At 49.5% G+C, this 23923-nt stretch overlaps 1 protein-coding gene across 1 annotated transcript in view; it reads right to left on the bottom strand.

Moving 5' to 3' along the window:
• Nucleotides 1-20997, bottom strand: part of LOC310824084 (echinoderm microtubule-associated protein-like 4) — a gene marked incomplete at both ends in the record, with an annotated part of 33852 nt that extends 12855 nt beyond the window's left edge. Inside the window, 11 exons of the mRNA XM_083696962.1 lie at nucleotides 8766-9010; nucleotides 9103-9222; nucleotides 10567-10697; nucleotides 11308-11406; nucleotides 17629-17752; nucleotides 17854-17979; nucleotides 18111-18264; nucleotides 18667-18800; nucleotides 19109-19243; nucleotides 19362-19457; nucleotides 20848-20997. Of these exons, the coding sequence (XP_083553088.1) occupies nucleotides 8766-9010; nucleotides 9103-9222; nucleotides 10567-10697; nucleotides 11308-11406; nucleotides 17629-17752; nucleotides 17854-17979; nucleotides 18111-18264; nucleotides 18667-18800; nucleotides 19109-19243; nucleotides 19362-19457; nucleotides 20848-20997 (1514 nt within the window). The remainder of the gene's footprint in view (nucleotides 1-8765; nucleotides 9011-9102; nucleotides 9223-10566; nucleotides 10698-11307; nucleotides 11407-17628; nucleotides 17753-17853; nucleotides 17980-18110; nucleotides 18265-18666; nucleotides 18801-19108; nucleotides 19244-19361; nucleotides 19458-20847) is intronic.
• Between the last annotated feature and the right edge of the window lie 2926 nt (nucleotides 20998-23923).

Here is a 23923-nt window from a genome sequence, read left to right as displayed (position 1 = left end):
GCACCAATTTTATGTCACGCACCCTCAAGGAACTGTACGGGTTGTTGAACATCAAAGCGATTCGAACCAGTGTTTACCACCCGGCCACGGATGGCCTTTGTGAGCGGTTCAATCGGACATTGAAATCAATGATCCGGAAGTTTGTGCACGAGGATAGTCGGAATTGGCATAAATGGCTAGATCCCCTGCTGTTTGCGGTACGGGAAGTTCCCCAAGCTTCCACCGGGTTTTCCCCGTTTGAATTACTCTACGGGCGTAAGCCCCGGTGTGTCCTAGACCTTCTTAAAGAAAATTGGGAGAAAGAGTCTAGCGACAGTAAAAATGAAATCCAGTACGTCCTGGACTTGCGCAGAAAGCTCCACGCGAGCATTTGCAGCAAGCCCAGGAACGTCAAAAGCGCCTCTACGACAGGGGAACTAGCCTGCGAGAATTTTCACCGGGAGACAAGGTGCTCGTACTATTACCCACCTCCAGCACGAAATTACTCGCGAAGTGGCAAGGGCCGTTTGTTGTCACACGTCGCATGGGGGACGTGGATTATGAGGTAGTACACTCGGACCGGGGGGATAGCTTGCAGGTGTATCACGTAAATCTCCTTAAAAAATGGAACGACATGGTCACTGTTGCTCTGGCTACAATAATTCCAGAGAGAGATGAGTTCGGACCGGAAGTCCCAAAATCAAAAATTAGCACTCCGGTCGGTGTTGATAACCACCTCTCTGCTAGCCAGGCCACAGACGTTGCACATTTGCAAGCTAGGTTCGCTGACGTGTTCTCTCCCCTGCCCGGTCGGACTACGCTTATCGACCACCATATAGAAACGCAGCCGGGTTTAACGGTGCGCACACGTCCCTATAGGTTGCCGGTACACAAACGTGACATTGTGTGCAAGGAATTGGAAGCCATGCTGGAGCTGGGTGTGGTCGAGGAGTCCCGCAGTGACTGGTGTAGCCCCATCGTGCTTGTCAACAAGCCAGATGGGTCTATACGGTTCTGTGTGGATTGTAGAAGGGTTAATGCGGTCTCCAAATTCGATGCCTACCCGATGCCCCGGGTTGACGAGCTCTTGGACCGGCTTGGCGCTGCGGGTTTTTTACGACATTGGATTGCACGAAGGGATACTGGCAGATTCCCCTCTCGCTGGTATCCCGGGAGAAGACTGCATTCTCCACTCCGCTCGGGTTGCATCAGTTCACGGTGCTCCCTTTCAGGTTGTTCGGAGCCCCAGCCACTTTCCAGCGCCTCATGGACCGCATTCTGCGGCCGCACTCTGCCTATGCTGCTGCCTATCTGGATGACATTGTCATTCACAGTGACACCTGGGCGCAGCATATGCGGCGTGTGGCTGCTGTTCTGCGGTCCCTGAGGCAGGCGGGGCTGACGGCCAACCCGAAAAAGTGTGTGATCGGGCGGAGGGAGATCCGGTATCTGGGGTACCACTTGGGTCGAGGGGAGGTGCGGCCGCAGGTTGAAAAGACTGCGGCCATCGCCGCCTCCCCGCGGCCCAAGACTAAGAAGGAGGTGAGGGCGTTCCTGGGGCTGGCTGGCTATTACCGGCAGTTCGTGCCGGGGTTCTCAGAGCTGGCCAGTCCCTTGACGGACCTCACCCGGAAGGGTGCCCCGGATCCGGTCCAATGGTTGGGCCATTGCCAGGGTTCGTTCGAGGCCCTTAAGGGCGCTCTTTGTGGAGAAACGGTCCTGTATGCGCCTGATTTTAACCTCCCTTTCTCCCTACAGACGGACGTGTCGGATAGAGGCCTGGGAGCAGTGCTGACCCAGCGGGTGGAGGGGACTGACTGGCCGGTGCTGTACCTGAGCCGCATACTGTCGGAGAGGGAGGGCCGGTACAGCACGGTGGAGAAGGAATGCCTCGCCATCAAGTGGGCGGTCGGCGCCCTCCGCTACTACCTGCTGGGTCGCGCTTTCACCCTCTATTCCGACCATGCTCCCCTCCAGTGGCTCCACCGCATGAAGGATGTGAACGCGAGGATCACCCGGTGGTATCTCGCGTTGCAGCCCTTCAACTTTTCGGTCGTGCACAGACTGGGGGCGCAGATGGTTGTGGCAGACTTCCTCTCCCGTGCAGGGGGGGGGGGGGAGTAGGCTGTCGGCCATCGTGTCCCCGGCCTGTGTCGGGCGGTGGGGGTATGTGGGGGGACATGCAGCGTTCGGCCTGTAGAGGGAGCTACAGCACCGTGGCCAGGCTACGGAAGCGAGGCTTTTGCGCACCGGTTGCAAATGAAGCCTCGTTAATGAAATGGTTTTAGATGTGTGTGCCTCTGCTTTCGAAAAGAGCTGGAAAGCTGCGACTGGAAAGTCGACGAGAGGAATTGATGAGTGTGAATAAACAGGGTTTGCCCTTATCAAAACTACTGAGTCCGCCTCTGTGTCCAAGGACCTTTTTACAGTCTGTTTCATGAGTAGATTTGTCATGCTGATAAGGTAAGATTTAATTTATTTTATTCCTTTTATTTACTTTAATTTCGTTAACTTCTTTACTCCTTTTATTTACATTAATTTCTTTTATGTCTTAAAATACTCTATTGCTATCCTTCTCTTCCTTAATGTTGTACTTGCCCTTTTAAAATGAGCATGTTGCATACACAGTAGTTCATGAGATACAGTTGAGGATTCTTACCAGGATTTTCATTGCATTAGGTTTCATTGCGCTGACACAATACTTAAGATTTGTTCTGTTCTAGTGCCAAGAGCCTAGTGCCAAACCTGAACCAGTTTGGCAGGAACAGCTGCTTTGCCCTCTGTTTCTAAGAATTATTACCCTCAGCAATATGGATGCACATCAATGTAAGCATGACAGAGAAAATAAGAACAAAGGGATACAAAAAGAGGTTATTTATTGTCAAATAGGCTTTTCAAATCAAATAGGCCTACTATAAGTTACAAGCGAAAAAATGTATACTTAAAGGAGTAATTAATATGCTTAAAATATATTCATACTTACTGAAACTACACTAAAATTGTGCTGACTTTGTACTTTTGTGCACTTACTCAAAGTATACTTTATTGTCATGGAATTCAATCTGGAGTTTAGTATACTTACAAAAAGTATACTAGATTAAATGTTTGTTTTTTTATGTTGTAATTGAGTATACTTACAAAAAGTAAAAAAGTTTGGTTATTTATTGGATTCAATGCTCATTTTGAGATTGGATTATGTATTAACAGTGCTACCCTGTGTATACTTTGAGTCCTGCTATCCCTCAATTATATGTATGAAGTTGCTTACTGTAACTGCAAATAATCAGGACCATAAGGTATTCCATTCAGCCTTATGTACAAGTCAGAAACCTATGGGCCTCCTTGCTTGGCAGTTGACCTGCTGCAAGAGTTACAGAGTTGCATGGTTACATGTCATGTCCCCCTCAACCTCAATAGTACTTCATGCATTAATAAAGGTTGAATATTAAAATGAAATTGAACATAAATACCAATGCTTTTTTTTATTTTTTTATATCTAATTGAATACACAGAAATATGCTAGTGACAGATTATTAACACACTTCTAATATACTTCATACTATTTGACAGTCACTATTTGAATATGACTAAGATTTCATTCTAAGTGTGTTGAAAGTACATCTCAGTATAATCATACTTATAAGTATACTTAAATATTAAGATAAGTCAATTTAACATATTTCAAGTAAACTTAATATGCTAAAAATCTACATAATTTACAATTGTAGTATATTAAATATAACTTAAATACAATTAAAGCTGGGTCATTTTAGTATCCTTAAATATACTTAAGTATATCATGAGTATAACTCACATAACTCAAACAAAATGAATTGAATATGGATACGAACATACATGACATGTCATAGGAACATTTCACTTTGTATTTGCTGTGTATTTCCTCTATAGCAGTGGTTCCCAAACTTTTAACAGTCATGTACCCCCTGTCGGTTATTTTGTAGCCTAATTGATATTCTATGAACATTATCCCTTACATATGAGACATTGTGATAATGTTATTTTTCTGTTGGATAGGGTGCATGCATTTATTTTTGGTACTGAGACTGCAGTCGGCTATTCAACACGACTGTTTGGGAAGGTAAATCACAGATTTATTTCGCAAAACCCCTAGATCGATCCACGTACCCCACTTTGACAATAGTGGCTCTATAGAAACCGGGGAGAAGGGCTGCACAAGGCTGAATTTCTGCAGACTAAAAGTTTTGGACTTGTTGCCATGAGGACTGCTGCAACGCCTCCAGGGGGCAGTAGTATCAAGGCTCAGGACAATCAAAGAGAGAAGGGTGGGCAAGACAGATGGAGAAAGGGTGCACGGACAGGTTGCTATTAAGCACTTTGTGACCAAAGCAAAGTGTTGGTAAGTGTGTGAAGGTATCAAACAAATAGATTGTATGTAGTTATGTGAGTGAGTTAGTCATCTCGGATCTCAGAATCTCATCTCTCGATTGAGGGGCGCACATGTGCGTGTATGTGATGGTGCTGAGTCGTGCTGTTCGAAGGGACATTCTGGCATCATTCCCTGCACTGCAATAGACAGACACCCAGTCTCTGCTCAGCTGTGGGTCTGGGTCTCTCTCTCTCTCTGGGTCTGTTTATGTGTGTGCCAGTCAGCTAGAACTACCTGTCCTGCTGAGTCAGTGCCAGTCAGACAGAGCAATGACCTGAAAAACTCTCCACTATTACACACTCAAGTAAATGATCATGTGCCTGCCTGTGTCTGCGCACGCACGCACTCAAACATTTCTGTCTGTCATGAGGACTGTTCCTGTAAAAACAAGAGCGACATGAAATGAGCAAGCTGGAATTATGAACCTACTGTAAACTAGTCATTACAGTTCATAAAACATTCTTATCATCACCAACACAGTGACAAGTTGAAAGTGCACAAAAAAGCACATACAGAGGAAGGGGGTCTCTGTTTTAAAATGTTTATTTTCATTTTTTAAATCTTCAGTATTTTTCTGTTTGACAGGAATGCATGAGATTGGCTCAAACATTGTCACGTTGTTGTATTTTTTGTCAGTCATCAAAGTCAAGTCAAAGTCAAAGTGGCTTTATTGTCAATTCTTCACATGTCAAGACATACAAAGGAATCGAGAGGACGTTTCTCACTCTCCCACGGTGAGACAGATAAAGTGCCCAGGCACAACAGATAACACATACTAAAAGTAAAACATTCAATAAAAATAATTTAAACAGTGCAAAAAGAGCAGTCAGTAAAGACAGTAAATAGCAGCCAAATACTGTGTATTCTGTATAAAAAAATAATAGTGCAATAGTGCATTGTAGCAATAGAATAGTGGATTGTCCAGAGTCCGTAGTGTTTTTGGGGGGGGGGGGGGGGTGGTGGTGGTTTCAGCTTCCTGACAGCTTGGAGGATGTGGCTGGGGGAAGTGAGGGGAGGGAATTTAGCTTCCTGACAGCTTGGGGTATGAAGCTTTTCGTGAGTCTGGTGGTGTGGGCACGGAGGCTCCTATACCTTCTTCCAGAAGGCAGGAGGCTGAACAGACTGTGTGCGGGGTGGCTTGCGTCGCTCACAATCGAGGTAGCTTTGCGGGTGAGGCGGGTGGAGTAAGTCTCTTGCAGGGATGGGAGTGGGGCACCAATGATCTTAGCAGCTGTGTTCACAATGCGTTGCAGTGCTTTCCTACTGTGTTCGGTGCAGCTACCGCCCCACACAGTGATGCAGCTGGACAGGATGCTTTCAATGGTGCCTCGGTAGAATGTTGTCAGGATCGGTGTGGGAGCTTTCGCTCGCTTCAGCTTGCGGAGGAAGTAGAGGCGCCGCTGGGCTGTCTTCGCCAGTGATGCGGTGTTGGTGGTCCAGGAGAGGTCCTCACTGATGTGCACCCCCAGGAATTTGGTGCTGCTCACTCTCTCCACAGCAGCACCATCGATGGTCAGTGGTGGGTGTTCGGTGTGCCCTCTCCGGAAGTCGACCACAATCTCCTTCGTTTTGCTGACATTCAGCAGGAGGTTGTTGTCTCTGCACCACGTGGTCAGAAGGTTGACCTCCTTTCTATAGTGGGTCTCGTCGTTCTTGGAGATGAGACCCACCAGAGTTGTGTCGTCCGCAAACTTCACCATGTGATTGGTGCTGTAGGTTGGTGTGCAGTCGTGAGTCAGCAGGGTGAAGAGCAGGGGACTGAGCACACAGCCTTGGGGGGCCCCTGTGCTGAGTGTGATGCTGCTCGAGGTGTTGTTGCCGACTCGTACTGCTTGTGGTCTCTCACTGAGGAAGTCCAGCAGCCAGTTGCAGAGGGAGGTGTTGAGCCCCAGCTGGTCCAGTTTACAGATCAGTTGTTGCGGGATTATGGTGTTAAATGCTGAGCTAAAGTCTATGAAAAGCATTCTCACATATGAGTCTGCTTTTTCCAGGTGGGTGAGGGCTGGGTGGAGAGCAGAGCAGATTGCGTCCTCTGTGGAACGTTTTGCTCGGTATGCAAACTGAAAGGGGTCCAGGGTGGGGGGGAGGATGGACTTAATGTGAGACATGACTAGCCGTTCAAAGCACTTCATGATGATGGGGGTCAGTGCTACAGGGCGATAGTCATTGAAGCAGGATGGAGCGGATTTCTTTGGCACAGGTATGATGATGGAGGTCTTGAAATGTGATGGGACAGCAGCTTGACGCAAAGAAGTGTTAAAGATGTCCGTGAAGACATCCTTAAGCTCCTCTGCGCAGTCCCTCAGCACACGGCCTGGGATGTTGTCTGGGCCTGTTGCTTTGCGGGGGTTGATGGTAGAGAGTGTCCTCTTCACACTGGCAGCAGACAGGCACAGGACCTGATCGTGGGGGGGGGGTGGAGTTTTCTGTGGGCTTGTAGTGTTTGTTGCTTCAAACCGTGCAAAGAAGCTGTTGAGGTTGTTGAGCAGAGAGATGTTGTTGTCGCAGGTCTGTGGCGCGGGCTTGTAGTCCGTTATGGTCTGAATGCCCTGCCACAGGCTCCGCGTGTCTCTGCTGTCCTTGAAGTGGCAGGTAATCTTATTTGTGTAGTCCAGTTTTGCTATCTTGATGCCACGGGACAGGCTGGCTCTCGCTGTTCTCAGGCCATTTTCATCCCCGGCTCTGAAGGCTTTGTCTCTGGCCCTCAGCAGCCGATGGACTGCTCCTGTCAGCCATGGCTTCTGGTTAGCCCGAGTGATGATGGTCTTTTTGTGGGTCACATCATCAGAGCACTTACGGATGTAGGAGAGGACAGTGTCTGTAAGCTCCTCATTGTCCGTATGGTTGTTCTGTGTGGCTGCTTGCTTGAACATGTCCCAGTCTGTTGTTGCAAGACAGTCCTTGAGAGCAGACCTGGACCCCTCCGGCCACACAGTTATCTCTTTCCGGACCGGTTTTCCGACTTTCACTCTGGGCCTATATGCTGGCATTAGCATGACAGTGATGTGATCAGAGAGTCCGATGTGGGGGAGGGGGGAGGCCTTGTATGCTCCTTTGTGAGAAGTGTAGACCAAGTCCAAGGTGTTTTCCCCTCTTGTTGGGAAATTGACATGCTGATGGAGTTTTGGTAAGACAGTCTTAAGGTCAGCATGATTAAAATCTCCAGCGAGGATGGTAAATCCGTCTGGGTGTGCTGTCTGTTGTTCACTGATGGCCTGGTACAGTTCACAAAGTGCCGCATTCCTGTCACTGTTGCTGGAGGTTGGAGGGATGTATACTGCGGCAAGACCGCAGTAAACTCCCTCGGCAGATAGAAAGGACGGCACTTTATGATCATAAACTCCGCCAGTGGTGAACAGTGTCTGCATACTACCACAGCGTCCCGGCACCACGCATCACGAATGTAAACACAAACTCCGCCGCCACGCTGTTTACCTCCGTTGACGAGGGCTCTGTCCGCTCGATAGCATGTCAGCTGCTCAAGTTGTACAGCGGAGTCGGGGATGTTGTCGTTCAGCCATGTTTCAGTGAAAACAAGTACACAGCAGTTACTCACTGTCCGATTCGCTGACCTCAGCAGTCGTATATGATCCATTTTGTTGTCCAAGGATCGTACGTTGGCCAGGATGATGGATGGTATGGCTGGGCGAGTTGGACTAGCCGCTAGCCTAGCCCGGATACCTCCGCGCTTGCCCCTCTTCTGCTTCCTCGCGCACCGCTTCCGACCTCTCCTTTCCGGGGGAGTGGTGGCAGTCGAGTCGAGTCGGGTCGGGTCGAGTAGTCGCGGGCCGGCGAAGTAATCCGAGCTCTTTGAGTGTCTCTGTTGTGGTGTCCAAAACGTTGTAAATCTTGCTCTCGCAGATGTCTAGCAGAGCCTGTCGACTGTACTTGTATTTCGACGCAGACAGACGAGAAAAACACGACAAACTTTCGGGCAAACACTTATTAAACAAACAAAACACCGCATTCTCTGGAGCGCGAGTGGTCGCTGCGTGTGCACGCGCCGCCATCTTGTCAAAATATCTTATCAACATCATTGTCATCATGTATGGACGCCACCATGCTTATTCTGCATCATACACAAAAAGGTTTTACATGTCTGTGTCCCTCCCCCACACCATCCCCTATCCCCACCCACTGACTTGATGATCACAAAATGAGCACAGGTCGGCGACCTCTGGGATGGAGGGCAGCGGAGTGCCAGCCATTCTACTACAGGGGAGTTGAGGGGGAGAAGACCCCCCCTCACTTCCCTTGTTCCCTTTCCTCTGTGCGTTTTGGATACTAGCCCATCAAACTGAAAAACAAGATTCTGTACAAGCCCTTTAGAAAAAGACAACCCCCAAAAGATGTATGGATGGACCCACAGAAAGAAAACCTCAAACAACCTGCCCTGGGATCCAGGCGGTCATTGGGGCTCAGCGTGCTGTCAGAGGAGGGTGGAGTGGACTCAGAATGAGGCGGGGTCAGGTCAGAGGGGGGCGTGGTTTCGGGGGAGCTTTCCTGCTGTCCGTTGGCCATGTGCTCAGTGGGCATGGGGGGAGGCTTTCCCGTCCCGCGGAGTGCTGGGTGGTCAGATGTCAGGGTGAGAGGGGGAGGGGCCGGCTCGGTGAGGGTGGGTGTCTGGAGCACCGCAGGGACACTGCAGGGGGTGGAGTTGTGCAGGAACCCCTCCCCCAGAGACAGGGAGGAGTCGTTGGGGAGGTCTTTTCAACCAGGCGCCACTGCATGACGCTGGTATCCTTTCCCCCTGTGGACACAAGGTGACTGTCGTTGTGGAGGAAGCTCACGTTGGTCACATGACTGCTGTGAGCGGTGTACTTGTAGCTGGGTGACTGAGGGGGAAGGAAATGCAATGATAAACAATAATCTAGTAATAATAAATATATATATATATTATCACACACACACATACACAGTGCCCTGCGTAAGTAATGGGACAGTGAAGCATTTTCTTCTACACTCCAGACGTTTGGATTTCCAATCAAACAAGTACTATGAGAATAAAGTACAGATTCTCAGCTTTTATTTTAACTGCCTGAAGTCTGCGACCCATTGACCCCACTAGACACTGAGTCTTCTCTGGTGATGCTCTGCCAGGCCTGTACTTCTTCAGTTGTTGTTTGTTTTAAGGTCTTTTTGCCTAAAATGTTATCAGGAAATGAAATGCATGTTCAATTAGATTTAAATCTGAGGATTGACTTGGCCAGTCAAGACCTTTCCACTTTTTGGCCCTGAAAAACTCCCTAGTTGCTATGGCAGTATGTTTTGGGTCATTGTCTTACTGTATGATGAAGCGCCATCCAATGAGATTGGAGGCATTTTCTTGTACTTGGGCTGACAAGATGTTTCTGTACACTTCAGAATTCATACTACTGCTGCTGTCAGCAGTTACATCATCAATGAAGACAAGTGAGCCAGTTCCAGTGGAAGCCATACATGCCTAAGCCATAATACCCCCCTCCACCATATTTCACAGATAAGATGGTATGCTGTAGATATTGGGCAGTTCCTTTTCTTCCTTCACATTTTAGTCTTGCCATCACTCTGGTACATGTTTATCTTTGTCTCATCTGTCCACAAGACCCTTTTCCAGAACAGGCTCTTTTAGGTACTTTTTATCAAACTGTAACCTGGCCATCATGTTTTTGTGGCTGACACATTCATGCCGACCTCCTGGAGAGTGTTCCTGATCTGTGGGACAGTTGTTTTGGGGGTTTTCTTAATCATGGTGAGCATTCTTCGTGCTTTCTTTCCTTTTAATGATGTTCCAAACTGTTGATTTTGGTAGGTTTAAGTTTAGATTTTCTTTTGTTTTTGCTATTTCATCATAATAGCTTCCCTGACTTTCACTGATGTCTCTTTAGTCCTCATGTTCACAGACACCAATAGCAGACTCCAAAGGCAAACACAAAGCCTAGAATCAATACTAGACATTGGGAGTTCTCTTATGACTGCAGAAATGATGTGAAGGAACACATCTAGCGAACCAGAAACACCTGTCAAGCCAATTGTCCCATCACTTTTGGGTACCCTGAAATAGGCTGACTATGCATAAAAACTGATCAGACATTTCTGAATGGTGAAACCAATATGGACACAAATACCATCAAATAAAAGCTGAGAATCTCGACTTTAACCTAATACTGTAGTAATTGGGTAACTTAGGGCTGGTCTACCTTGGATCTGGAGCAGGGGTACTGGAAGAGGTGCACTTTGCAGAAGTCATCAGCCAGCGCGATCACCTTTCTGTTGTGAGACCTGATCAGGGCATTGATGTCTGTGCCATCTGAGCCCTCAGGCCACACTCCTGGGAAACACACACAGAGAGCAAGTTGTCTCTCTCTCTCCAAGAGTATGTCAAAAACATACCACCAGGGGGCAGACCAATCCACACTCCGCAAACACATACTCTTTTTCTTATTTTCTCATACTTACATCTCTCATTCTCACAGAGATAGAGATAGAGAACGTGTACGAGAGATGGAGATGCAGAAATAGTGATTGCTTCACATGTATGCAATCTCAATTGTCAGGGGTCCTTTCAGTCTCAGCATGGGCTCAATCGACTGGCAGACTGAGAACTGTGGAATTTGAAAGTCAAGAGTTAACTAATTTTCCAGCCTCATAAAGTGATGAAAAATGTGGAGTGGAGGGCTAATGTGGGTCTCTATTATACTGGGCATGAGTTCGAGAGAGAGAGCGAGAGCATGTGAGTAAGTCGCTTTGGATAAAGGCGTCTGCTAAATGCCATAAATGTAATGTAAATGTAAGCATGTGATTGAGAACTGCAGTCTTAGTGTAGCAGTAGGCCCCACAGATACATCAATAGCATCCACAGAGCTTTACAAACCCACATGAAGACAGACAGACAGACAGACAGACAGACACACACACACCACTGTAAACTAGGTACTGACCAAAGACATGGAAGCCCAGTACACAGGTGTAAGTGGCCCAGTCAATGTCTTTACACTCGGAACGATTACGGATGTACTTGCAGCCATTTGGAATGTCCCCTGCAAAAGGTTACAGCTTAACTCCTGTACAATTCACAACAAATTCATGAGCCCCTTTGTGCTGGCAATAAGCGCGCACACACACACACACTGTATATGCAGTGCCCTGCGTAAGTAATGGGACAGTGAAGCACTTTTTTCTTCTTTTGGCTCTATACTCCAAAAGTCATTTCATCAAATGTCCAAATTAAGCACTCATGTTTAGTATTTGGTAGACAACCTTTTCATGCAATAACTGCCTGAAGTCTGTGACCCATTGACTCCACCAGACGCTGGGTATCTTCTCTGGTGATGCTCTGCCAGGCCTGTTATGCAGCCATATTCAGTTGTTGCTTGTTTTTAGGTCTTTTTGCCTAAAATCTTATCAGGAAATGAAATGTTTAATTGGACTTCAATCTGAAGATTGACTTGGCCAATCAAGAACTTTCCACTTTTTGACCCTGAAAAACTCCATTGTTGCTATTGTATATTTTGGGTCATTGTCTTACAGTATGATGAAGCGCCATCCAATGAATTTGGAGGCATTTGCTTGTACTCGAGCAGACAATGTGTGAATATGTTTCTGTACACTTCAGAATACATTCTACTGCTGCTATCAGCCGTTACATCATTAATTAAGACAGGTGTAGCAAAGTCCGTTTATACACAGAGGCAGACGCAGCGTTAAGGTGAGGGAACAACTCTCCCGTTTATTCATACAGTCTTTCGTAACCACTCTTTGTTGGCTTTCCAGCCTCCTCAAAAGTTACACTCTCTCTCTCGTCTCGCCCGTCTCGCCGTTTCCAGCTCAGCTACTGAAATGGCAGAAGCACACACATCTTAAACATTCGCCGACGAGACTTCATTTGCAGCAGGTGTGCAACAAAGTCTCGCCGACACAACCCCGGCCACGGTCCTGTAGCTCCCTCTACAGGCTGAACGCTGCATGTCCCCCCACATACCCCCACCGCCCGACACAGGCCGGGGACCCGATGGCCAACGACCTACTCCCCCCCCCCTGCACGGGAGAGGAAGTCTGCCACGACCATCTGCGCCCCCGGTCTGTGCACGACGGAAAAGTTGAAGGGCTGCAACGCGAGGTACCACCGGGTGATCCTCGCGTTTACATCCTTCATGCGGTGGAGCCACTGGAGGGGGGCATGGTCGGAGTAGAGGGTGAAGGCGCGACCCAGCAGGTAGTAGCGGAGGGTGCCGACCGCCCACTTGATGGCCAGGCACTCCTTCTCCACGGTGCTGTACCGGCCCTCCCTCTCCGACAGCTTGCGGCTCAGGTACAGCACCGGTCGGTCAGCACTGCTCCCAGCCCTCTATCCGACGCGTCCGTCTGTAGGGAGAAAGGGAGGTTAAAATCAGGCGCATACAGGACCGTTTCTCCACAAAGAGCCCCCTTAAGGGCCTCGAACGACCCCTGGCACTGGCCCGACCATTGGACCGGATCCGGGGCACCCTTCCGGGTGAGGTCCGTCAAGGGACTGGCCAGCTCTGAAAACCCTGGTACGAACTGCCGGTAATATCCAGCCAGCCCCAGGAAGGCCCTCACCTCCTTCTTCGTCTTGGGCCGGGGAGAGGCGGCGATGGCCGCAGTCTTTTCAATCTGCGGTCGCACCTCCCCCCGTCCCAAGTGGTACCCCAGATACCGGATCTCCCTCCGCCCGATCACGCACTTTTTCGGGTTGGCCGTCAGCCCCGCCTGCCTCAGGGACCGCAGAACAGCAGCCACACTCCGCACATGCTGCGGCCAGGTGTCACTGTGAATGACAATGTCATCTAGGTAGGCCGCAGCATAGGCAGCGTGCGGCCGCAGAATACGGTCCATGAGGCGCTGAAAAGTGGCTGGGGCTCCGAACAACCCGAAAGGGAGCACGGTGAACTGGAATAACCCGAGCGGAGTGGAGAATGCCGTTTTCTCCCGGGACACCGGCGAGAGTGGAATCTGCCAGTATCCCTTCGTGCAATCCAATGTCGTGAAGTACCTGGCCGTACCAAGCCGGTCCAAGAGCTCGTCAACCCGGGGCATCGGATATGCATCGAACTTGGAGACCGCATTAACCCGTCTATAATCCACACAGAACCGTATAGCCCCATCTGGCTTGTTGACAAGCACGATGGGGCTACACCAATCACTGCGGGACTCCTCGACCACACCCAGCTCCAGCATGGCTTCCAACTCCCTGCACACAACGTCTCGTTTGTGCACCGGCAACCTATAGGGACGCGTGCGCACCGTTAAACCCGGCTGCGTTTCTATATGGTGGTCGATGAGCGTAGTCCGACCGGGCAGGGGAGAGAACACGTCGGCGAACTTAACCTGCAAATCTGCAACGTCCGCGGCCTGGCTAGCAGAGAGATGGTTATCAATATCGACCGGAGTGCTAACTTTCGATTTTGGGACTTCCGGACCGAACTCCTCTCTCTCTGGAATTACCGTAGCCAGAGCAACAGTGACCACGTCGTTCCATTTTTTTAGGAGATTGACGTGATACACCTGCAAGCTATCCCCCCGGTCCGAGCGTACAACCTCATAATCCACGTCCCCCATGCGACGTGTGACCACAAACGGCCCTTGCCACTTCGCGAGTAATTTCGTGCTGGAGGTGGGTAACAGTACGAGCACCTTGTCTCCCGGTGTAAACTCTCGTAGGGTAGTCCCCCTGTCATACAGGCGTTTCTGACGCTCCTGGGCTTGCAGCAAATGCTCACGTGAGATAGCCCCTAGGGCGTGGAGCTTTGTGCGCAAGTCGAGGACGTACTGGATCTCACTTTTACTGTCGCTAGACCCTTCCTCCCAATTTTCTTTAAGCAGGTCTAGGACACCCCGGGGCTTACGCCCGTAGAGTAATTCAAACGGGGAAAACCCGGTGGAAGCTTGGGGAACTTCCCGCACCGCAAACAACAGGGGATCTAGCCATTTATGCCAATTCCGACTATCCTCGTGGACAAACTTCCGGATCATTGACTTCAAGGTCCGATTGAACCGCTCACAAAGGCCGTCAGTGGCCGGGTGGTAAATACTGGTTCGAATCGCCTTGATGTTCAACAAGCCATACAGTTCCTTGAGGGTGCGTGACATAAAATTAGTGCCCTGATCGGTGAGAATCTCTTTCGGGATTCCCACGCGGGAGATGACTTGAAACAATGCTTGCGCTACACTCCTGGCAGAGATATTGCGCAGTGGTATTGCCTCGGGGTATCGGGTGGCGTAATCTATCAAGACCAACACAAATCGATAACCCTGTGTACTCCGGTCAAATGGCCCGATAATATCCATCGCAATGCGGTCGAACGGGTTCTCGACCAATGGTAAGGGCCGCAAGGGGGCACGTGGAATGGCCGGGGAATTTACCAACTGACATTCCCGACAGGAAGCGCACCACCTACGCACCTCTGCCCGAATCCCCGGCCAATAAAATCGAGCCATTATACGGTTCAGTGTTTTGTCATACCCTAAATGGCCCGCCATGGGGTTGAAATGAGCCGCCTGGAAGACCATTTCGCGGCGGCTGCGGGGAACCAACAACTGGGTTACTTCCTCCTGACTATGTGAGTCACGACTTACTCTATATAACCTGTCGCTGATAATCGCAAAATAGGGGTGGGCGCGCACTGTGTCTGGCCGTATCAAAGTACCATCAATTGCTATCACTTGGTCAAAGGCTGATCTTAGGGTCTCGTCACGAGACTGCTCGAGGGGGAAGTCGCCTAGCAGCGGATAGTTCGGCGGGGAAGTCTCGGGGTGAGGCGCCCCCGCCGGCTCCGGCTCCCCGGCAGTGCCGCGAGGCGCCGCCTCGGCACAGAGCACATTACACGCCTCACACCTCCCTAGCTGTCGTGCACGCATCCCGGTAGCCCTCTTTACCGCTTGAGGAAACCCCTCCCAATCCACACCTAGAATCAGGGGATGCGTGAGGCGTGGGCTAACCGCCGCCTGTACACTATGTTTTTTTCCCTCAAAATGAATTTCGATAGCGACCACCGGATATTCGTGAATGTCCCCATGCACACACCTCACCCGCACCCTCGATGCCTTCAACAATGCCCCCGGCCGAACCAGGCGCTCCTGGATCATGGACTGCATGCAGCCCGAATCCAAGAATGCCTGGTGCGTATCATGTTTTATCCTTACTGGAACACGATACGCCGCTCCTGGTCCGGGGGGAGGGCCCGGTATGTCGCCGATGCGGACGACCTGTCCCACGTCCATCGCCTGGCACTCTGCCTGCACGTGGCCCGGCCGTCCGCACCGCCAACACACCCCCCCTGTCGCTCGAGGTGCTACCTGTGGGGCCGGGGTCGGCTCTGGATGGGTGCGCCCCTGCCATCTCGACCTTGGGGCGGGCGCCGGCCTCTCTCCTTCTGCTCCCTCGGCTCCTCCTGGGCGTCGGCCCCTGCCGCGGGGCCGGGGTTGGTCGTTGTGGCCCCCGCGGTGGGAGGGAGAGATGGTCCTCCGCCAGCCCCACGGCGGTCTTGAGATCCTGGGGGCGGTGGTACTGGACCCAGGCGGCGGTACGGGCTGGGAGCCCCGCGAGGAACTGCTCCATTACTACCCGGTACCCGACCTCCACCGCCGAGTTGTTCTCGGGGTCCAGCCACCGCCATGCGCTGTCCCCCAGCCGCTGGGCGTAGGCGAAGGGCCGGCACCCCTCCTCCATTGCCAGGGCCCGAAACCGGCGTCGGTGTTCCTCCGGTGTAAGGCCCAGGCGGTCCCGAATCGCCCGGGCCAGGGACGTGTAATCCCGTTGGGCGGCCGCCGGCAAACTGTGGGCCGCGAGCTGCGCCTCCCCTGACAGGAGGGGCAGCAGATGGTAGGCCCACTCTCGGACCGGCCACCCCGAGATCCTTGCCGTCCCCTCGAACACCGTGAGGAACGCCTCTGGGTCGTCCAGGTCCCCCATCTTCTGTAGCTGGACCTTGGGGGGACCTGGTGCCGCTCCGGTCCCCGGCACCGGCCCGACGACCCTGGTTAGGTCCTGGAGGAGGGCACGGTCCGCGGTCCTCGCCGCCGTCAGTTCTTCCAGCGTCGCCTGCTGGGTCTGCTGCAGGACCGTCTGTTGCTCGAGGACGAGCGCTATCCTCGAGACCGCTGCTGCTAGCGTCTCCATTCTGTGTCCCAGGTTGGGCGCCAATGTAGCAAAGTCCGTTTATACACAGAGGCAGACGCAGCGTTAAGGTGAGGGAACAACTCTCCCGTTTATTCATACAGTCTTTCGTAACCACTGTTTGTTGGCTTTCCAGCCTCCTCAAAAGTTACACTCTCTCTCTCGTCTCGCCCGTCTCGCCGTTTCCAGCTCAGCTACTGAAATGGCAGAAGCACACACATCTTAAACATTCGCCGACGAGACTTCATTTGCAGCAGGTGTGCAACAAAGTCTCGCCGACACAACCCCGGCTACGGTCCTGTAGCTCCCTCTACAGGCCGAACGCTGCATGTCCCCCCACAACAAGTTAGCCAGTTCTCGTGGCAGCTATACATGCCAAACCATAACACGCCCTCACAGATGAGGTTGTATGTTGGAAATCTTGGGCATGTTCTTTTTTCTTCAAACTTTCCTCTTGAAATCACTCTGGTACATACTATTCGTCTTACCTGTCTACAATACCTTTTTGAGACCTCTGCAGGCTTTTAAGGTACTTTTTAGCAAACTGTAACCTGACCATCGTTTTTGAGCATAACTAGTGGTTTGCACCTTGCAGTGAAGCTTCTGTAGTTTGGCTTGTGACGTATTCTGCGGATGGGGTTTTTCTAAATTATAGTGAGCATTCTTCGGTCATCCACTGTAGACATTTTCCTTGGCCTATCAGGGCATTTGCGTTTGCTGAGCTCTTTTTAATGATGTTCCAAACTGTTGATTTTGTCAAGCCTAAGGTTTTGGCTATGTTTCTGATGTTTCTGGGGGGTTTTTTCTTCTGAATTTTCAACCTAATATTGACTTCCTTGACTTTCATTGACACCTCTTTGGTCCTGATGTTCAATAGCAGACATCAATAGCAGACTCTAAAAGCAAACCCTAAGCCTAGAATCAATACTAGACATTGACATCTCTTTTATGCCTGTACAAATTATGTGACAGAACACACCTGAAAACCCATGGGCAGCTTAACTATCCCCTTGTCCCTGTGCGTGAAAACCAAAACACTATGCCGTGTATAGTTTTAAACCATAACAAGAAACAGCTAAATATGCACGTGGCTTGGCTAATTCACTTTCAACAATAGACACCAAACAAAACACAACAGACGACGACTCCCGAACAGAGGACAGGAGGGGCTTTAAATAGACGGATGGACAGTTGATTGGTCCGGAACCGGTGCGCGAATGATGACGGATGGGCCAATCGTGGACGGACACCTGTATGAGAGTGAGAGGAGGAGACATAGACGGGAACACAAAACACAGCACGACAGGAGAACCCACCCGCATACAGTATGAGGGACGTAACAGTCGCTTACCTGCACTTCCACCTGGAAACCGTCATTAAACATCCCCCTCAGGATGAAGTTACGGGAAGTGCCCACCAAAAACTGCTCTCCCTTGCCCTCGGCCACAGCCCGAATGGTTCCATATTGATCAGGGACCTGGAAGAGGAGAACAAATCTGATTAGTACCAAATGCTAAGTGTGCTATTTATTCAGGGCATGTTTCTATGCGATGAACGGGGGTATAGGTTGTTTGGGAATGAGAATAGTTTTGTGTAGAGTCACTGCACCTCTATATCTCTCTCTGGGTTGAGGTTGTGGTCCCACAGAATGATCTTGTGGTCCTTTCCACCTCCTGTGAGCAGGGTCCCGTTCCTCATCTGGCACAGCATGAACACACTGCCATCATGGGCCTTGATCTGATGACTGATCTGAAACGCACCTACAGGGAGGAGGGGAGGGGGGGTTGGAGAAAAGAAAGGAAAAGAGAAGAGAAGGAAAGCAAAGGATAGGGAGAGCAGGAAAAATGTGCCAGAAGGTTGAGGGGGAGGGAGGGAGGAATGAGAGAGAAAGACCGTAAAAAAGCTCACAGACAAGATTTCTGGGAATAGGATACCACAAACAGTTGACATTCGCAAATGTGGTTAATGTGCCTCGGTACAGGCCAGCTCTTGTTGTTCTCAGGGGAGCCTTTCATAGGGCTAAGTGTGTGTGTGTGTGTGCGTGCGTGGATATACAAGTGTGTTTTTCGATGGTTGATATGGCCGCATTCTCCACATTCCTGGATATCGCTCCTCCTGAAATAAAAACAGACACTGCAGAGGGGGCAGTTCTAACCCCCCCCCCTTAGGTCCCTTCCCTGGGGCTGGCTCCATGGTGATCCTGCTCCACACTAGCATGATGCCACCATAGTCTCCAGCCAGGATGTCCCCATTGCTCAGGAAGACCAGACACTGCACAAACTTGGGCTTCTCATATTTCTGAAAAGACGAAGGAGAATAATAATAATAACAATCTATAAACTGCCTTTGAAACACGGCGTGTACATAATTTGGACTGATTCCAAATGCATTTTGTGCTGTGATCAAAACACAAGCTTTTTGGGAACATTTATGTAACCTAACCTACCAAATGAACAAAATGAATGTTCCTAGTCACAACCCAGTCTCATATCATGAACGCAAACAAATAAGTAGAAAGTGACACTGACCATGGAAGACACCCCCCTTTAGGGGACTAGAGAATGACACTGTGTATGGGTATAAAGACATGGATGTGTCCTCCTCACCCCAAAGATGCCCTGCTTGCGTGCCAGTGAGGTTCCACTCCAGGTCCAGAAGAAGATGTGAGACTTGCCACAGGTCACTATGGTGTTGGCATCGGTGGGGTGGAACTCCACTGCAAGAACCACGTCATTGGAACTCTAGGGAGGGCAGAACAGAGACCATCCTGTCAAGACACAGTCACTAAGGGCACTGTGGAAGAAAAATATATAGCAAGTGACATAGAAAATTTGGTATTTAATGCCACAGGTGTCAGACCTTGATTTCAGCGATCTTGGATTTCTTTTGCCAGTCCCAGATAGTCAGCATGTGGTCATTACAATCATCAATCACAGCCAGGTGTATACCTGAGTCCTGTTAGAGGGAAGGAGGGAGGGAGAGAGGGATGGATGGAGCTTTAGAATTCAGCACTAGTACAGATCTATTGCTTTTCAGGTAGACCTTTGATAACGTAAGCGATTATGATTAACCCAACCTTGAATGCCTGTTTGCATGTTCATTGTGTGTGGGAGAACATTTGTGTTTGTATGTGGGTGAGGTGACAGGCAGTATAAGCAGCTTGAATGTGCAACAGCAGAGACAGAGAGAATGGGAGAGATGAGGGACTATAAACGACTATTGATTAGAGTAGGTATGAGGCATTCAGCACCTCAATGAGACTGTACACTGACCCACTAGCCTGATCCAGATACACAGAGCACCTAGAACCCCAGAATACAGTCTAGAACATCTGTTCTCAACCTCCTAACCACTGGCTTTGATACAAGTGTATGACCTCTAATCTGTGTGACCTGCATAAGGGTATATACAGTGCCTTGCGTAAGCCATCATCAGGCTGAAATATCTGAAAAAGATCAATCAGAAACAGCCAAAACCTTAAACCTACCAAAATTAACAATTTGGAACACAATTAAAAGGAAAGAAACCACTGGTGAGCTCAGAAATTGCAAATGGCCTGGTCGGCTAAGGAAGACTTTGACAGTGAATGACGGAAGAATGTTCATCATGACTGAGAAAAACCTCAAAACAACTGTCCCACATATCAGGAACACTCTCCAGGAGGTAGGCGTGAATGTGTCAGAGTCTACCATCCGCAGAAGACTTCACCAGCAGAACGACAGTGGCTACACTACAAGGTACAAACCACTAGTTAGCCACAGGATGACAAGTTTATGGATGTTAAGGATGGACAGTTCTGGAAAAAAATATTGTGGACAGATGAGACAAAGATTAACATGTACCAGAGTGATAGTAAGAGTAAAGTGTGGAGAAACCTCATCTGTGAAATATGGTGGAGGGGGTGTAATGGCTTGGGCATGTATGGCTTCCACTGGAACTGGCTCACTTGTCTTCATTGATGATGTAACCGCTGACGGCAACAGCAGGATGAATTCTAAAGTGTACAGAGACATCTTGTCAGCCCAAGTACAAGCAAATGCCTCCAAATTCATTGGACATACAGCAGGACAATGACAAAACATACTGCCATAGCAACTCTGGAGTTTTTCAAAGCCAAAATGTGGAAAGTTACCGACTAGCCAAGTCAATCTCCAGATTTAAATCCTGTTGAACATGCATTTCATTTGCTGAAGAGGAGACTTGAGGCAAAACGTCCTCAAAAGAAACAACAACTGAAGATGGCTGCAGTACATCCCCTGTGGGGATTAATAAGGTGTTATGTTATATATCCGTATTATGTTAACTCAACCAGTACAATGATGAATGGTGAAGCTGGGGTACCTACCACTTTAGAGAAGGCCAGGGAGCCCACCCCTCTCTCGAAGGTGCCCAGGCCGATGACCTGCAGGGTGGACAGACTGACAGAGTCCCACACCCTCACATGGGGCTGCAGTGGCAGGACAAGAGAGAGAGAGAGAGAGAGACACACACACATCTAACCAACTAGAAGTGTAGCTGAAGTGTCTGAGTTTGGACATCTCAACACTCCTCAGGAGTATCCTCGTTTCCTTGTCTCCTTTCCTTTACATGATGAAACCCAGTGAGTACTAGTGTTCATGCAGGAGTGATGACCAGTAAAGGCAGTCAGCCTTCGACAGGTACAGTAGTCAGCTCCAGAGCAAGATCTGGCTGAGAGACAGACAGGATGCTAGCCTAGCTTAGGATAGCATAGCGCTGCAGGTGACAGTCCTGTCAGTAACAAGGTCAGAGCCTGTTTGGTATGTTAAGGGCTTAGACATAATGAGTTGGATTAAGGTGGGAATCATTAGAGTGAATATGGATCAACCTGTTAAAAAAAAAAAAAAAAAAAAAAAAAAAAAAAGACAGTCTGACAGGACAGGATAACATGAAAAAGCAGATGAAAATTAATCTCTTCATATTCCTCCATGGATATACAGTTGTGGTTAGAAGTTGACATACACTTGTAAAGAACATGTATGTCATGGCAGTCTTGAGTTTCCAATCATTTCTACAACTCTTATTTTTCTGTGATGGATTGATTGGAGCACATACTTCTTTGTCACAAAAAACATTCATGAAGATTTTCTCACATTTTCAGAAGACCCAGAATAAATTCATAAAAGAACCAAACTTTATGAATGTTTTTTGTGACAAAGAAGTATGTGCTTCAATCAATCCATAGAACATTTACACCCCCTACTTAATTTTCCATCATACTGTTTAGCCGAGCTTTAAACTCATTTAAAAGGACGAGCTCCTGTAATTTCAGGACCTTCTGAAGCTCAATCCAAGCGGAAGGGGGAGAGAACTGGAAAGCTGTTTTCCCTAGCTCTGTACGGGTCTAAGACACAGTCAACAGAACAGTCACAAGAGTGCAGGCAATAGTTGTCATTTGACTGGTGGACAATATACTGTACAGTGCCCTCCATACGTATGGGAAAGAGGAAGCATTTTGTCTTCTTTTAGCTCTATACTGCAACAGTTTGGATTTGAAATCAAATAATTACTTTGGGGTCAAAGAAGAGAGGGGTCAGATTGGGTTATTGTTTGTTTTGGGTTAGGGTTTGACATAAAGGGTTATAACCCTTTATGTCAAAATCTTCCCATCAGGAAATTAAATGCATGTTCAATTGTATTTAAATCTGAATAAGAACTTTCCACCTTCTGGCCCTGAAAAACTCCCTAATTGCTATGGCAGTATGTGGGGTCATTGTCTGTATGATGAAGCGCCATCCAATGGATTTGGAGGCATTTGCTGGTTTCTGTACACTTTGGAATACATTCTGCTGCTGCCATACGCAGTAACATCATCAATTAAGACAAGTTAGCCAGCTCTTGTGGCAGCTTTACATGCCAAAACTATAGCACCCCCTCCACCATGTTTCACAGATGAGGTGGCTTGCTGTAAAACTTGGGCAGATATTTTTTCTCCAAACTTGCAATCACTCTGGTACATGATAATAGTCCAGGAGCACATTTTCTAGACCTCTGCAGGCATTTTAGCAAACTGTAACCTGACCATCCTTTTTGAGGATAACTAGTGGTTTGCACCTTGCAATAAAGCCTCTGTAGCTCAGCTGGTGACATATTACCTGGATGGTAGTCTCTGACACATTCACGTCTACCTCCTGGAGACTGTTTCTGATCTGTGGGACAGTCTTTTTTTCTTAATTAATTAATTAATTATTAATTATGGTGAGCATTCTTCAGTCATCCACTTTATAAGTCTTTGTAAACAAGTCCTAAACACAGAGGCGGAGTCGGTGTCGGTGATAGGGAAATCTCCCGTTTATTCAGAATGTTTGTTTCAATGGTTGTTTCAATGTTCGTTGGGACTTTCCAGTCCCCGCTTTCCAGCCCTTCTCCTCCGGAAGCAGAGGCACACACATCTTAAAACCTTTCGTTAGCGAGACTTCATTCGCAACACCTGCGCAATCAGCCTCGCTTCCGAACCCTGGCCACGGTCCTGTAGCTGCCTCTACAGGCCGAACGCTGCATGTCCCTCCACATACCCCCACCGGGGACACGACGGCCGACAACCTACTCCCCCCCCCCTGCACAGGAGAGGAAGTCTGCCACGACCATCTGCGCCCCCGGTCTGTCTTTCTCCACAAAGAGCTCCATTAAGGGCCTCGAACGACCCCTGGCACTGGCCCGACCATTGGACCGGATCCGTGGCACCCTTCTGGGTGAGGTCCGTCAAGGGACTGGCCAGCTCTGAAAATCCCGGCATGAACTGCCGGTAATAGCCAGCCAGCCCCAGGAAGGCCCTCACCTCCTTCTTCGTCTTGGGCCGCGGAGAGGCGGCGATGGCCGCAGTCTTTTCAATCTGCGGCCGCACCTCCCCCCGACCCAAGTGGTACCCCAGATACCGGATCTCCCTCCGCCCGATCACGCACTTCTTCGGGTTGGCCGTCAGCCCCGCCTGCCTCAGGGACCGCAGAACAGCAGCCACACTCTGCACATGCTGCGCCCAGGTGTCACTGTGAATGACAATGTCATCCAGGTAGGCCGCAGCATAGGCAGAGTGCGGCCACACAATGCGGTCCATGAGGCGCTGAAAAGTGGCTGGGGCTCCGAACAACCCGAAAGGGAGCACCGTGAACTGGTATAGCCCGAGCGGAGTGGAGAATGCAGTTTTCTCCCGGGATACCGGCGAGAGTGGAATCTGCCAGTATCCCTTCGTGCAATCCAACGTCGTGAAATATTTGGCCGTGCCCAGCCGGTCCAAGAGCTCGTCAACCCGGGGCATCGGGTAGGCATCGAACTTGGAGACCGCATTAACCCGTCTCTAATCCACACAGAACCGTATAGCCCCATCCGGCTTGTTGACAAGCACGATGGGGCTACACCAGTCACTGCGGGACTCCTCGACCACACCCAGCTCCAGCATGGCTTCC

The sequence above is a fragment of the Argentina silus genome, assembly GCF_951799395.1.
Source record: "Argentina silus genome assembly, chromosome: Y".
Taxonomy (NCBI): Eukaryota; Metazoa; Chordata; class Actinopteri; order Argentiniformes; family Argentinidae; genus Argentina; species Argentina silus.
The sequence above is the reverse complement of the archived record's forward strand: the minus strand, read 5'-3'. Positions and strand labels throughout refer to the sequence as shown.